A 16,356-nucleotide genomic window follows, 5' to 3' on the forward strand; every position below is an offset into this window, starting at 1 on the left:
CAGATTCCCTTTTAATACATCATCAAGCACTGATCAGTGATTCCCGGGCACTGATTGCTTCATGTCCCATGAGATCCTTTATAGGTCTCATGCCTCCCGTTACTTAGCATAGGCCAGATACATGCAGTAGAGCTGCACTGATGTTCCTCACTCTCCGATGAATAAGTCCTTTTACGAGAACTGAATCTGGATGCGGAGCTCGTTGTCTTCGAACACAAGTGCATTATTCTCCTCGAATGTTCATTGAATTGCACTGAATGGTCTTGGGCCTTACAGATCTATTACTGTTCACTGGCACCATAAAGGGTTAGCAGCTATAATATTTTGTAAAGGATTCTTCTTTAAGTTCCTGCTAGAAAATGCTTACTAAAACGAGACGTGGATCTGAATGTCATGGATCTTTGCTTCTGTTGCTGATGACATTTTGATTTTAGTTGAGGGTTTCAGTATGATTGTAGGATAAGATAAAGTTTATCGGTGCCTTACAGCTCTGCCATCCTATACGCAGATCCCAGGGGACTAAGGATTGCTTTTATGCTTCAGAATGGCTGCCCCTTTGTTGTGTGCAGGCTTGGACTGGCCCACAGGAGAGCAGGAGAATCCTCTGGTGGGCCACCACCTTCTTATATAAACAGTACTTGGCACAATATACTTGAATCCCTATGTACGGAGAAAGGCAGCATCTTATTCATTTAACCATCTACCCAGTTCCTTGTTATATAAATTTGTGATTGAAGATAAGGTCGGTGACAAATGGGGCTCTGGAGTTGGTTACTGGTGGGCAGTTGGCACCCCAGTCCGACACTGGTTGTCTGGCCTGACTCTTCTGCCATTGACTTGTCCTACCCATTGAAATGGACATGCTGAGGTGTGGGGAGCTAGCTGCTGACAGTTTGGGCAGCTTTACTGTTGGAGCCCCCCATCTTTTGTAAGTTTCAGAACTGTAGGCTACGCATTGTCCCAGTATGTTGTTCTCATTCGTCTTACTCTAGGTGGACATCAAGGTGCAGTCTGACGGCTAATGTTTTATCAAAGTGAATGCCATATATCCTGTTCATGATCTAACTAAAACCAAATATTTTATTTTTCAGAGTGATCGTCTTCTGATCAAAGGAGGCCGGATAGTGAACGATGACCAGTCTTTCTACGCAGACATCTACATGGAAGATGGCCTCATCAAGTAAGTCTTCAGGAACCATGCTCTGGGTGTATCTCCCCCGTCGCAGTATACGGGGACTCTTTGGAGATGTGAAGGCCTCTGCTTGTATTTCCTACAATGTATTTTACCATGTATAAGTTATTGCTGCTCCGTACCAGTTCCAGGCAGACTAATTCCGCTCTTATAATGGTAAAATAGACGGTATGCTGTACCGTTATATGCCTGGACTGTGTCCTGGAAAATACACTGCTAAAAGTAAAAAATGAATTCAGTACTTTGAGAGGACTCCAGCTGTTTCCCAGCAGAATACCTAATGTAACACCATTCCTATCGGAATGTTTAAAAGCAATCTGTTACCAGGTTTTTTCTCCTTCTTCTGAGAGCAGTATGATGTAGGGACTGAGTCCCTGATTCCAGCTATGTATAACTTATTGGGCTTCGTGCTGCAGTTTTGATACAATCACTATTTGGTGTGCTGCAGATCTAGCAGTTCTCTGAATGCTGAGCTCTGTGTAACCCCGCCCACACCACTGATTGACAGCCTTCTGTGTACACTGTGCGTAGGCAGTGTACTGCTAATCAGCATTGGGGGTGGGGTTATAAAGAGCTCATGAATATTAAGGATGACAATGCAGTCAAGTAGTGATGATAATGATTATCTCCAGCTGATGAAAGTGTTTTTTTAATCAAAATTGCATCAAGCAGCCTAGTAAGTGACACATCACTAGAATCATGGAATTTGTCTCTGTTATGCTACTGTCTGGCAAAATCCTGGTGACCAATGTCTTTTAACGGGGTTTCAGTTTTTATTTTTTTTAAAGAAAGAAAAACTCTCTAGCTTGCTCTTGTTTGTGGTAACAAATAGCGCTTCCTGTACCAACCCTTGGCCCAGTGTGAGCTCTCCGTCACAGCTCCCAGTCATTGTTTATTGGCTCAACCAAAAAGAAAATATGGACCACAGAGCAATAAATAAAACTAGAGTTTTTATTGAAAAATATTAATAACATACATTAAAAAGTTTATAAGAAAAAATGGGAAAGGGTAAATTTAGAGGGGTTCCTCTTCCACGTCCTGCTTTGAGGTTGGTTCACTAATAACGTTCTGATTTTACCATTCTCATTGGTAATGCCTGTGTGTCTTCTATTTATTATAAGCTGTTAGCAGTCATGATTTGTTTGGCTTTTTTTTGTAATGGCAATACTTTTTTGGATTTCTTTGAGATAGTATAGATGTAGAGTATTGAGAGGAACACTTGCTGAGTTTGAGCTTGTGAGTGAGAGTTGAGAGGAACACTTGCTGAGTTTGAGCTTGTGAGTGAGAGTTGAGAGGAACACTTGCTGAATTCGAGCTTGTGAGTGAGTGTTGAGAGGAACACTTGCTGAATTAGAGCTTGTGAGTGAGTGTTGAGAGGAACACTTGCTGAGTTTGAGCTTGTGAGTGAGAGTTGAGAGGAACACTTGCTGAATTCGAGCTTGTGAGTGAGTGTTGAGAGGAACACTTGCTGAATTCGAGCTTGTGAGTGAGTGTTGAGAGGAACACTTGCTGAATTTGAGCTTGTGAGTGAGAGTTGAGAGGAACACTTGCTGAATTCGAGCTTGTGAGTGAATGTTGAGAGGAACACTTGCTGAATTCTAGCTTGTGAGTGAGTGTTGAGAGGAACACTTGCTGAATTAGAGCTTGTGAGTGAGTGTTGAGAGGAACACTTGCTGAATTCGAGCTTGTGAGTGAGTGTTGAGAGGAACACTTGCTGAATTCGAGCTTGTGAGTGAGTGCTGAGAGGAACACTTGCTGAATTCGAGCTTGTGAGTGAGAGTTGAGAGGAACACTTGCTGAATTCGAGCTTGTGAGTGAATGTTGAGAGGAACACTTGCTGAATTAGAGCTTGTGAGTGAGAGTTGAGAGGAACACTTGCTGAATTCGAGCTTGTGAGTGAGTGTTGAGAGGAACACTTGCTGAATTAGAGCTTGTGAGTGAGTGTTGAGAGGAACACTTGCTGAATTCGAGCTTGTGAGTGAGAGTTGAGAGGAACACTTGCTGAATTCGAGCTTGTGAGTGAATGTTGAGAGGAACACTTGCTGAATTCTAGCTTGTGAGTGAGTGTTGAGAGGAACACTTGCTGAGTTCGAGCTTGTGAGTGAGAGTTGAGAGGAACACTTGCTGAATTCTAGCTTGTGAGTGAGAGTTGAGAGGAACACTTGCTGAATTCTAGCTTGTGAGTGAGTGTTGAGAGGAACACTTGCTGAATTAGAGCTTGTGAGTGAGTGTTGAGAGGAACACTTGCTGAATTCGAGCTTGTGAGTGAGAGTTGAGAGGAACACTTGCTGAATTCGAGCTTGTGAGTGAATGTTGAGAGGAACACTTGCTGAATTCTAGCTTGTGAGTGAGTGTTGAGAGGAACACTTGCTGAGTTCGAGCTTGTGAGTGAGAGTTGAGAGGAACACTTGCTGAATTCTAGCTTGTGAGTGAGAGTTGAGAGGAACACTTGCTGAATTCGAGCTTGTGAGTGAGTGTTGAGAGGAACACTTGCTGAATTCGAGCTTGTGAGTGAGAGTTGAGAGGAACACTTGCTGAATTCGAGCTTGTGAGTGAGTGTTGAGAGGAACACTTGCTGAATTCGAGCTTGTGAGTGAGTGTTGAGAGGAACACTTGCTGAATTCGAGCTTGTGAGTGAGTGTTGAGAGGAACACTTGCTGAATTCGAGCTTGTGAGTGAGTGTTGAGAGGAACACTTGCTGAATTCGAGCTTGTGAGTGAGTGTTGAGAGGAACACTTGCTGAATTCGAGCTTGTGAGTGAGTGTTGAGAGGAACACTTGCTGAATTCGAGCTTGTGAGTGAGTGTTGAGAGGAACACTTGGTGAATTCGAGCTTGTAAATGTAGTTTTGTAGTAAAAGCTGCTCCAGCACCTCAATATGGTAAAATTCCTTCCTTGCTGAGATGGAATAAAACATAGTACACTGGTCCTTGCCGGCTTTCTTACGTGTTTTGAGCATGCACTACTCTTAATTGAAGATTATTCATTGACATTCTATGACTAAGAGCAGTATATGCTTAAAATGCGTAAGAAAGCCAGCAAGGATCAGTGTACTGTGTTTTATTCCATCTCAGCAAGGAAGGAATTTTATCATATTGAGGTGTTGGAGCAGCTTTTTCTACAGTACTACATTCCACGTTTTCACATTAGTGTGAATACAGGTATGAATGACCTTGTAGCTATATGGCCATTTAGGTCATAGAAACACAAGGCCTGGCAGGTTCCCCTGTTTGGACATTACAGTACAATAACAATTCAGTCTAGTTCTATTAGTGAATCCTGTGCTAACGTGCTCATCCACAAAAAGGTTAAGATATTTATAAGTTGTCATTAAAGGGGCTCACTTGCCAGATTTCACATTGAAAACTGAATACCTTATTAATTGTAACTCTTAAGCCTTGGGAGCTGGTGTACTTACTTTGAAAATCTATTTAAGAATACCTGTATAGTCCGTAAATTAAACTGAACTCCTAAAATGCTAACTTTAGTGAGTCCTCAAGGGGAACTTTCACCAGAGTATACAGGTATTATTACATGAATTTGTAAGTTAAGTACACCATCTGGATGTATGCATTTTGTACTGTAGATGCTTCATCTGCATTAAGCTTCACCAGACTGGTATCCACCAAAACATATGGACTACTCTTCTTTTTTTTTTTTTTTGTTGGAAGGGGCACGGGATGGGGAACTGATCACGATGCCAGTGGAAGTTGGAGGGTTGCCCATGGAAGGGCGTACTGGCTTTATAGTAAGATGATTACACCGGAATAAATAATCTGATGTTATATCGCTTCTTCATGACTGAACATCCGTTGTTCTGTCTGTAGTAAAATTTGGGGAATGCTTCTCTTTCAAATCCCTATTACAAAAAGCTTGTATTTGTAACGAGACCTGTAGGATGGGAGTAGGATCACAAGGTCCTGACAGCCAAGAGCAGATCAACAGCTGCACATCTCTCTACTTTCCGAAGCTGGAGCTGAAATTCACATCCGCTGCAGAGAAGCCCCAGGGCTTTGTTTTGTTTCTGAAATGTCTCCGGTTTCGCCTTCTTTTTTTTTTCTTTTCAAATGCATCCAGAACAATTAAGAAGAAATTATCTGTATACTAACTGTATAATAGAAGTCAATTTCCCTAAGCCCATCAAGGTTCTTCAACCACAATGCCAAATCCAAGCCAAGCCACACATACAATATGTGTTTAGTAGATATTAGAACCTGTGAAGCACAAGATAGATATGTATAGAATCAGGGCCGGACACTGACAGCTTGGGGCCCCGGAGCAAGAAATATGTGTGGGTCCCCTCCCTTCTGGCATGCCACTTATGATGACGACAATCTGGCCATGGGACCCCCATATATATATATTTTTTTTTACTGAGATGGAGATATTTATCTCCTTTCGGATTCAGTCCCGCTGTGCCCAACCATGTATGTATTATATTAAATTGTATGTCTGGTCCCAAAGAAATCATGTGATCCTGACTTTTGGGGGACTGACCACAGGACTCTACAGCTCAGCCATGAATGGATTGGTAGCCCCCCCCTTACAATTAATTAAAGAAATAAAGGGGGGGTCGCATGGCCACACAGACTATGAATAACCCTCATGGCTGGTCATCTAATTGTTGGAAATTGGGGTCAAGTTAATGCCTTTTTTTATTCTGTGAGCAGTTAAAACTGGTTTTCTCCAGTTTAATTGGCGCTCTTTTAACGGTTTTTCGTTGGTGGACAGCGTGTTGCTGGGCTTTTGTTTAAGTATTTAAAGCCGTGTTCTGGCTTATTTGAACCATTCTGAGATACCTGTGAAGAAAAGAAGATCCCTCCCTCCCTTTATTATTTTCCTTGTCGTGATGTTTTTACTTGTGGGAAAATCGCCCCGTCCATGGGTGGATTGGTTTATTGGTAATTGGAATATTTGGAAATTTATCTGATTTTATTTTATTGGTATTATGCTGTTTGGTTTTAAGTTACCCAAAATAAACATCACGACCAATTTTCTTCCATCAAAAGGTGTTATGTCTTTATTTATTTATGAATTGGGCTTGTGCTGCCATGGAGGGGCGCATGCTTGACTTCTGTCTATTCATTGTCTATGGAACTGATGGAAATAGCCGTGCACAGCACTCAGCAGCTCTATAGATAATGGAGAGAGCAGAGGCCGGGCATGTACAACTCTGCTCCATCCAGGACGAGACTGCAGACCCCTGTTCTCAGAATCTCTGGGGAGCTCAGCAGCTCTATAGATAATGGAGAGAGCAGAGGCCGGGCATGTACAACTCTGCTCCATCCAGGACGAGACTGCAGACCCCTGTTCTCAGAATCTCTGGGGAGCTCAGCAGCTCTATAGATAATGGAGAGAGCAGAGGCCGGGCATGTACAACTCTGCTCCATCCAGGACGAGACTGCAGACCCCTGTTCTCAGAATCTCTGGGGAGCTCAGCAGCTCTATAGATAATGGAGAGAGCAGAGGCCGGGCATGTACAACTCTGCTCCATCCAGGACGAGACTGCAGACCCCAGTTCTCAGAATCTCTGGGGGGGGGGGGGGGGGGGAGTGGTTGGATCCTATGGATCGGAAGTAGAAGGGTTATTTTATTCACTAAATAATGAAGTTATGAGCCTGTTTGATTTTATAAATATATTCACATATATATATATATATATATATATATATATATATACATACATACACATACACACGCACGCTCATGTATACATAGGTACACACACAGATATACATACATACACACACATGTAGAAACATACTCACACATGCACAGACTGACACACAAGGCTGGCTCCAGGTGTTTGTCGGCCCCGGGCAAAAGAGTCTCAGTGGGCCCCTTTAACATATACCACGATTCATGATGCACAGATAAGAAATAGTTATAGTACAATGCCAAAGATTTCACTCACTTCTTGCATTACATGAGTGATATCTATTGTAAATTCTAAAATACCATACAGCAGAGGGAATTCAGGTGAATGAGGGTCCACAGGTTTCAGGGATTCAGTAGCTGTAGTATTAGAGGTAAAGTGATATTGATAACTGTATCCTACCAGTAGAAACTGTCCTCAGCAGTGTACCCTTTACAAAAGTCAAATTCCTCTTGTATAGTCCTCCATTCAGTATTATGGGCACCACATAGTGTTCCATACACTATTATGGGCACTATATAGTCCTTCATACAGTATTACAGGTACCAGATAGTCCTCTGATCAGTTTAATGGACCCCATATATTGCTCCAAACAGTATAAAGAGCCTCATATAATGTTCCATATAGAATAATGGGCCCATATAATGTTCCATACAGAAAAAAGTGGCCCCAAATTCCTCATATAATTCTTCATACAGAATGGTCCCCATTTAGTGCTCCATACAGATTGGGCCCCATATAGTGCTCCAAATACAGTGGGCCCCATATAGTGCTCCAAACAGAATGGACCTTTATATAATTCTCCATACAGAATAATGGGCCCCATATAATGCTCTATACAGAATAATGGACCCCATATAATATTCCATATAATGCTCCATACATAATAATGGACCACATATAATGCTCCATACAGAATAATGGACCCCATATAATGCTCCATACAGAATAATGGACCCCATATAAAGCTGCATACATAATAATGAGCCCCATATATTTCACCATATCGAATAATGGACCTCATATAATGCTCCATACAGTATTATTAGCGCCATATAGTGCTCCATACAGAATGAGCCCCATATAATGCGCCATACTCAATAATGGACCCCATATATTGCGGTATACGGAATAATGGACCCCGTATAATGCTCCATACAGAATGGTGAACACCATATATTGCTCCATCTACTATATAATTGTCTAAGGGTCACTTCTGTCTTTGTCTGTCTTTCTGTCTGTCTGTCACGGATATTCATTGGTCGCGGCCTCTGTCTGTCATGGAAATCCAAGTCGCTGATTGGTCGTGGCAAAACGCCAACGACCAATCAGCGACGCGCACAGTCTGGAAGAAAATGGCCGCTCCTTACTCCCCGCACTCAGTGCCCGGCGCCCGCATACTCCCCTCCGGTCACCGCTCACACAGGGTTAATGCCGGTGGTAACGGACCGCGTTATGCCGTGGGAAACACACTCCGTAACCGCTGCTATTAACCCTGTGTGTCCCCAATTTTTTACTATTGATGCTGTCTATGCGGCATCAATAGTAAAAAAATCTAATGTTAAAAATAATAAAAAAACAAAAAACCTGCTATACTCACACTCTGTAGTCCGCCGAGCCGCTCGCGCCGGCCGCCATCTTCCGTTCCCGGCGATGCATTGCGAAATTAGCCAGAAGACTTAGCGGTCTTGCGAGACCGCTAAGTCTTCTGGGTAATTTCGCAATGCATCGCCGGGAACGGAAGATGGCGGCCGGCGCGAGTGGCTCGGCGGAGCTTCGGTGGATCCCAAGCATCGGTAACCGCTTCCTGGATCCAGGCGCCAACGGAAGGTGAGTATATAACTATTTTTTTTTTTAATTCTTTTTTTTTTAACAGGGATATCATGCCCACATTGCTATATACGTGGGCTGCGCAATATACAACGTGGGCTGCGCAATGTACAACGTGGGCTGCGCAATGTACAACGTGGGCTGCGCAATGTACAACGTGGGCTGCGCAATGTACAACGTGGGCTGCGCAATATATTACGTGGGCTGCGCAATGTACAACGTGGGCTGCACAATGTACAACGTGGGCTGCGCAATGTACAGCGTGGGCTGCGCAATGTACAGCGTGGGCTGCGCAATGTACAGCGTGGGCTGCGCAATGTACTGCGTGGGCTGCGCAATGTACTGCGTGAGCTGCGCAATGTACTGCGTGGGCTGCGCAATGTACTGCGTGGGCTGCGCAATGAACTGCGTGGGCTGTGCTATACACTATGCATACATATTCTAGAATACCCGATGCGTTAGAATCGGGCCACCATCTAGTACAGAATAATAGGCCCCATAGATTGCTCCATCCATAATAATGGGTCCCATATAATGATCCATAAATAAAATTAAAAAAAATCAAATACCTCTCCCTCCTGCCGTTGGGCCGGTCTCCTCAGCTGTGCCCAGGACAGAGGACGCACAGTAGTGACGTCATCGTGCCCTCTGCCCTGAGACATCAGAAGTCAGAAGACGTGGAAGAGAGAGGACCTGCGGGGGTAAGTATTTCAAACAGCACTGACGCCGGCACCCCCATAGCCAGCCGGTGTCCCTGACCGTGAGTGGACCCCGACATTTGCCGGGTGGTGACACCGGACCTGCCTGCCTGCATGCGCCCCCTTCCACCTCCGGGCCCCAGTGTAGCTGAATCGGCGGGGGGAATGTCCGCCCCTGTATAGAATATTGGCCTTTGTTATTGTTTGGGGCAGTTTATGCCATCCTAGACTCTTCTGGTCTCTTCCACAAGTAATTGAGTCATGGAATTTAACCCACAACCGCAAAATATATTTCCTCATTCTACTACAAAGCTAATTCAAGAAATACTCGCTATAACAATCCTGACAATCAGATGTACAGCCCTAAAAACCGCTTAGGAAAGCTGCAGTCAGCCTTAGACTTCTCCTGCAGCTGCCACCGCAAGGAATATATAATATTACATGGTGCCGATTCTGAGATAAAAAATACCCAGTACAAATATAATATATCACAGCTGTGTTTGCCCAATGTATTCAGTCTAGGCAAGTGTCAGGAGCAGTTCTCGTCATTGTGTTTGAGTCCCATTCTTCTAAGCCAACGGACTTCTTCTAGATCAATGGCACGTTTCTTAGAATGTTGTCTTTTTCTTCAATTATACATTATCCATCTATTTACTGGATGCAAACATGCTATTCTATCCAGCAAAAAGTGGTATAGCGACATTCTCGCTTGCCGGAAGCACAGCATTCTTCTAGCCTTTGTTGGCTGAATGTTGCTTTATTGATTAAAGTGCATGACCGGAATCTCAATCCACACTAATGGAAATACCTTGTCAGGAAGGGTTTAAAGAGGATCTGTCACTTCCTAAAAGCAAATTGAGGTAAATACCTTGTAAAAATCCCTGAGCTCACCTGATTCTGCCGCTCTATTCCGTTTTGTGCTCTGTCACTCCATTACAGAGGTATTTACATTTGTTGCTGTTGGAGGGCACTATGTGAAATCTCTGCTTTGCAGTCCAACTGGGTGTCCCTTCAGAGTGTTCTATGGTGGCATGCGCTTTAACCTTTCCCTCCCAGATGCAGCCATTCACAGATCAGCAGCTGATCTAACAGTCTCCAGTTGTGATTGGCAGCGTCTGGTAAGGAGGGATGAAAGCACATGCCACCAGACAAAACTTAGCCATTTGGACTGCAGTCGGAGATTTCACATATTGGCCACCCAAGGCAATAAATGTGAATATCTCTGCAATCGACTGGCGCAGCACAAAATGGAAAAGAGGAGATGAATCAGAGGGACTTCTTGCAGGGTATTTACCTTATTTAATTTATTTGTAAGCTAATGACAGGCCCTCTTTAAACTTCTATATAGCTTATTCATTCTGGATGTAGAGTGGTTGTCTAAAAGCAGACTTTACCAATGTAGCTTTGTCGTGTATTCCTGACATATCAAAACAGTGCAATGTTTTCACTGTTCTTAATTTTATTACATTTAATAAAAAAAACATTTTTTTTTTAATAAAAAAGCACGTTTGTGGGCTGCTAACACTTTTTTAATTGTAAACTTGGCTTCAGCCCGCATTGTTGGATTTTATCAACGACATCTAAAAAGAATGCAGTTCATTAAGGTTCAATGGCAAAAGGTCAGAAACTGACAGAATGTGAATATGTCATTGAATGAACATGATAAACACATTACATCTTTCAGTGTAAAGCATAACTCTACCAATAAGAAAAAAGACATTAAACATTTTAAAGGGGTTTTCCTGACTTTAATCATTATTGTTAATGGGCCCAGAATGTGTTAATAAAAAATAATCCTATACTCCCCTCCACGTACCGCTACTGCACACTCACTAGTGTGTCCCCGGCCACTCTCAGGGCATGGACATCTGGAGGGGAAATCTGCACACCTTGGAACCATTCACAGTAACCTTTTAGAAGGCTTTCCCTTGTTTTTAGAGTTGACAAAAGTAAAGGGTGGTACGAAGAGAGGGAAAAAGTATTGGGTAGGGGAAATGATTGGGACCATTATAAGCCGTGAGAATCTGAAGTTGTAGTTGGAGGTTAGTAAGTCAGCTAGGTAAATATACAGACCGCTATAAACAGAATCCGTACTCCATACTCTCGGGAATTGGTCAACTATCATTTGGTCTTCAGACATTAGCTCCTGCATCTCGTGTATGTAGGAGCAAGTCTCTAATCTTTCCCGTAGTGTTGGTATCTAAAAATGTTATATTCACTTTTTTAACTTTTCTAATTCATAGGCAGATTGGAGACAACCTGATTGTTCCAGGAGGTGTAAAAATCATTGAAGCAAATGGGAAGATGGTGATTCCTGGTGGAATTGATGTCCATACCCACTTACAGATGCCCTACAGAGGGATGACGACAGTAGATGATTTTTTCCAAGGGACCAAAGCAGCTATTGCAGGAGGAACCACCATGATATGTAAGTGTTTTTTTTGTTTTTATTTCTATTACTAAAAATATATATATTTTTTGTTTTATATATTTTTGAAATATCTGTTAATTATTAAGTTTACCCTTAGTCTAGATACTTACAGGAGATCCACCATTGGAATTGCACTGGACACTTACCGTACTTTATCTACTGCCACCATGAAAGCAAAATTGTTAGCATGTTCATACTGCTCCAACTTCAGGCGGCATGATGTAGCAGGTTCCTTGGTTACAGTCAGGGCCGGACTGGCCATTTGGCAATTCTGGCAAATGCCAGAAGGGCCTGTCTTGTTGTGGGCTGCCTTGCTGCTGCATTGTTAACAAAATCTGTGTTATCAGGACACCCATACTGTTAAGAGTTGTGACGGAGCACAAAGTCGCTGACTCCTTTACTTACCCAGCAGGCAACGGGTATCATGAGACATATTGGTCTTGTAGTAAATCTTGTTTTCCCTCTATCCAGGGTAATATTAGTAATATATCCCATCTGGTGCTTGGTGACGAGGACAGCATGGGCCTGTGTGATTTCAAATGTCAGGGCTGAATTTCAGCCCCAGTCCGTACCTGGTTACAGTAAACTATGTTATACATTAAAGCACTGTAGTAATTTGCCGAAAACATGTTTGTAGAAAATGGCAAGTTCAGGGAGATGTGTCCACTTAGCACCTCCCCACCCACCATGTTTACAGGTTTGTACCTACAGTGGGGGAAACAAGTAGTTGATCCTGTGCAGATTTTGTAATTTTGCCCAGTGACAAAGACATGAACAGTTTATAATTTTAAGGGTAGGTAATTTTAACTTTGAGATATAGACTATCAAAAATAAAATCCAGAAAATCACATTGTAAAAATTCTATAAATGTATTTGCATTTTGCAGTGAGGAATAAGTATTTGATCCCTCTGGCAAACAAGACTCGGTGGCAAAACCCTTGTTGGCAAGCACAGCAGTCAGAGGTTTTTTTGTAGTTAATGATGAGTTTTGGGCACATGTCAGGAGGAATTTTGGTCCACTCCTCTTTGCAGATCATCTCTAAATCATTAAGATTTTGAGGTTGTCACTTGGCAACTCGGAGCTTCAACTCCTTCCATAAGTTTTCTATGGGATTACAATCTGGAGACCAGCTTGGCCATTCAATGACCTTAATGTGCTTCTTTTTGAGTCACTCCTTTGTTGCCTTGGCTGTATATTTTTGGGTCATTGTCTTGCTGGAAGATCCAGCCACAACCCATTTTTAATGTCCTGGCAGAGGGAAGGAGGTTGTCAGTCAGGATTTTACATTACATGGCTCCATCCATTGTTCCATTGATGTGGTGAAGTAGTCCTGTGCCCTTAGCAGAGAAACACTCCCAAAACATAATGTTTCCACCTCCATGCTTGACAGTGGGGACGGTGTTCTTTGGGTCATCGGCAGCATTTCTCTTCCTCCAAACACGGCGAATTAAGTTAATGCCAAAGACCTCAACTTTCTTTCATCTGACCACAGCACCTTCTCCCAATCACTCAAAGAATCATCCAGGCGTTCATTAGCAAACTTCAGACGGGCCTGCACATGTGCCGCCTTGAGCAGGGGGACCTTGCAGGCACTGCAGGATTTTAAACCTTTACCGTGTAATGTGTTACCAATGGTTTTCTTGGTGACAGTGGTCCTTGAGTGCTGCCTTGAGATCCTTAACAAGTTCCCCCTGTGTAATTTTAGGCTGATCTCTTACCTTCCTCATGATCAAGAATACCCGAAGAAGTGAGATTTTGCATGGTGCCCTAGATCGATTTTGATTGACAGTCATTTTGTATTTCTTCCATTTTCTTACTATTGCACCAACAGTTGTCGCTTTCTCACCCAGCATCTTTGTTATGGTTTTGTAGCCCATTCCAGCAGGTAACGAGTTGATTAGGAACGTCTAACTGGTCTGTAGGAGCCAGAACTCTTAATGATTGGTAGCGGATCAAATACTTATTTCTCACTGCAAAATGCAAATAGTATAAACTATTTAAATTTATGTGATTTTCTGCACTTTATTTTTGATATTCTATCTCTCAATGTTAAAATTAACCTACCATTAAAATTATAGACTGTTACAAAATCAGCTAGGGATCAAATACTTATTCCCCCCACTGTATTTCAGTAAGTTAGGGACTATTGATGAGTGAAAGTCCTGGTATAAGGTGTTATCAGAGCATGCTTGGGTGCTAACCGAGGGACTTTGGCGTAATCAAAAAATATGTTTGAGTCCTGCGCCAGCATGTCTCGCGGCTCTTCGACAGCGTCAACCCATGCAGGGGTTGCCTGTTTGTTAGGCTATCTATGCATGTGCTGCGGCTGTCTAACCACCGCGAAACATGCAGCCGCAGGGACTCAAACATATTTTTCTGGCACGTTCGCTCATCCCTATTGGAGACCTAAAGCTTAGTATAATTAGGGGACCTGTCATTGTGTTATGCCCTATGGTTAGGGAAGAAAGAACTTGCAGACAAATTCCCTTTCAGCTGTCCACACTATGGGTGATTTGGGCTGGATCATACTCCTGTTGGAAGAAAAAGGAATTGTTATCTTAAAGAAGCTGCTGACACCATGGCTAATTCCTCTCTCATCAGAGAAATAAGCATGTATGCTCTGCCAAAGAGAATGTGCTTGATAATGGTGGAGTTGGGTGAAATAGGGAATGGCCAAGCCCTTGGCTGACAGCTATGTCTTTTATGGATGGCTTTAAGAATTGGTGCCAAAGAACAATGTATGCCGGCCATTAATGCGTTTCTTTTTCTTTTTCAGTGGATCATGTCATCCCAGAACCAGAATCCAGTGTCATTGAAGCCTTTGAGAAGTGGAGAGAGTGGGCTGATGCCAAGGCCTGCTGCGACTATTCTCTACATGTAGACATCACCCACTGGAACGACAGCGTGAGACAAGAAGTGGAATCACTCGTGAAGCAGAAAGGTGATGACACATCATTTACCTTCCAGTGATTAGTTGTAGATAAGGCATTGTCTTTTGTTATTAATGTTAGTGACACGGTGGAGATCAGTGTAACCCATAAGTATTCTTTGTCACATCTTTTCTGTGCCGTTTTGCCACCAAAAGAGAATCATTTCGTAAGGCCAGCAAAGGGAATGAGATTCCTGAAGCTTTCGATGTGTTTTTTCGTGTGTGAATTCTATTTATGTTCTGGGACTATTGGCTCTGGATTAGAGGTCTAGACATCAGTCCACTGATATTATGACACTTATTCCCTGTTGTTGGGTCTGTCATGGAAGCAGGTGCCAATCCTTCAGAATAAAACTCTCACTTGCAGTATCAGGCTGCCGCAGGTGGAAGAAGCGGTGTTTTCCCTTGTCGCCATGCCCAGGCTTCCTGTATCTGAGGAGGCGCTCATGACTTATATGTTCTGCCATGAAGGTGTTATTTTAGGCACACTTTCAGGTTGCACTTTTGCTTTATTAGCGTCCTAGCGCAGGGCCCTTCCGTCTGGGATCTCTCTCCTACCTAGATACTTGGTAGCGATGCCAAACAAGAGTTTTCCTTACATGTTGAGGTTCTGCAGCCAGATCCTTCCATTCCACAGGAGTGTAGTAATTATCACATGTCCCTAGCTATAACACAGGAAAAATCTGACACTGACTTTCCATCTTTGCTTTCTTTTATTCCCAGGTGTTAACTCTTTCATGGTTTACATGGCCTATAAAGATATGTATCAGATGTCCAACACCGAGGTAAATTCTACTGGATTTCCTTCTTCTCTGGGCTGTAATCCAAATATATGAGCGTTCATCTTATCTTCGTTTGTGTCTGTTGGAAACGAGGCTGTGATCTGGAGAATTACTATGTGTGTACAAGTTTGACCCAATATGAAGGGACCTGTCTTGTTTCTCCTATATATTGTTTATTCATGAAATGGCGTCACAGCTGTCAAATAATCGCCAAAAGTTCTGCTTTTGTGATAAACATGGAACTTTTTTTTTTCTGTTTTCAAATCTAACTTTCTGGTTTTGTTTATTCCAGCTTTATGAGATCTTTACTTTCCTTGGAGGAATGGGGGCAATTGCTCAGGTTCATGCTGAAAATGGAGACATCATTGCCCAGGTAAGTGACAAGACCCGATGTGCTAACAGTAGTGGAGAAAATGTGTGCGATATTAGATGAATTTATAGGTATAGCAGTTTGTTACATAGGACAATAAAGACTTATCCTTAGGATTTGTCATTCATATCAGATTAGTGGGGTTCTGATAATCATCACTCCTGATGATCTGCTGTCATCAGTAGCTCCCAGATGTAGGCAGTGTATGGAGCAGAACATCACAGCTCCTTACACTACTTAGGCCTCTTTCACACTTCAGTTGTTTGGCGTCAGTCTAAATCCGCCATTTTCCTCAAAAAACGGATCCGTTTTTTTTTCGACGGATCCGTTTTTTTCCCCATAGACTTGCATTAGCGACGGATTGTGACGGATGGTCGTCCGTTCCATCCGTCATGCGACGGATCCGTCAAAATTTGGCGGACGTCATCTAGACATTGACGGTCATTGCAACGTTTTTTGTCTGCGTTG

The 16,356-nt window shown here is 42.8% G+C and overlaps 1 protein-coding gene across 2 annotated transcripts in view; it reads left to right on the forward strand.

Annotated features, from left to right (window-relative positions):
* DPYSL3 (dihydropyrimidinase like 3) overlaps positions 1-16,356 on the forward strand; it is a 183,413-nt gene that overhangs the window by 144,459 nt on the left and 22,598 nt on the right. For both annotated transcript variants that reach the window (XM_077265818.1, XM_077265819.1), the window contains exons 2-6: positions 1,092-1,180; positions 11,619-11,803; positions 14,584-14,748; positions 15,460-15,521; positions 15,811-15,891. In XM_077265818.1, the coding sequence (XP_077121933.1) occupies positions 1,092-1,180; positions 11,619-11,803; positions 14,584-14,748; positions 15,460-15,521; positions 15,811-15,891 (582 nt within the window). The remainder of the gene's footprint in view (positions 1-1,091; positions 1,181-11,618; positions 11,804-14,583; positions 14,749-15,459; positions 15,522-15,810; positions 15,892-16,356) is intronic.

Source organism: Ranitomeya variabilis, chromosome 5 (genome assembly GCF_051348905.1).
Source record: "Ranitomeya variabilis isolate aRanVar5 chromosome 5, aRanVar5.hap1, whole genome shotgun sequence".
NCBI lineage: Eukaryota > Metazoa > Chordata > Amphibia > Anura > Dendrobatidae > Ranitomeya > Ranitomeya variabilis.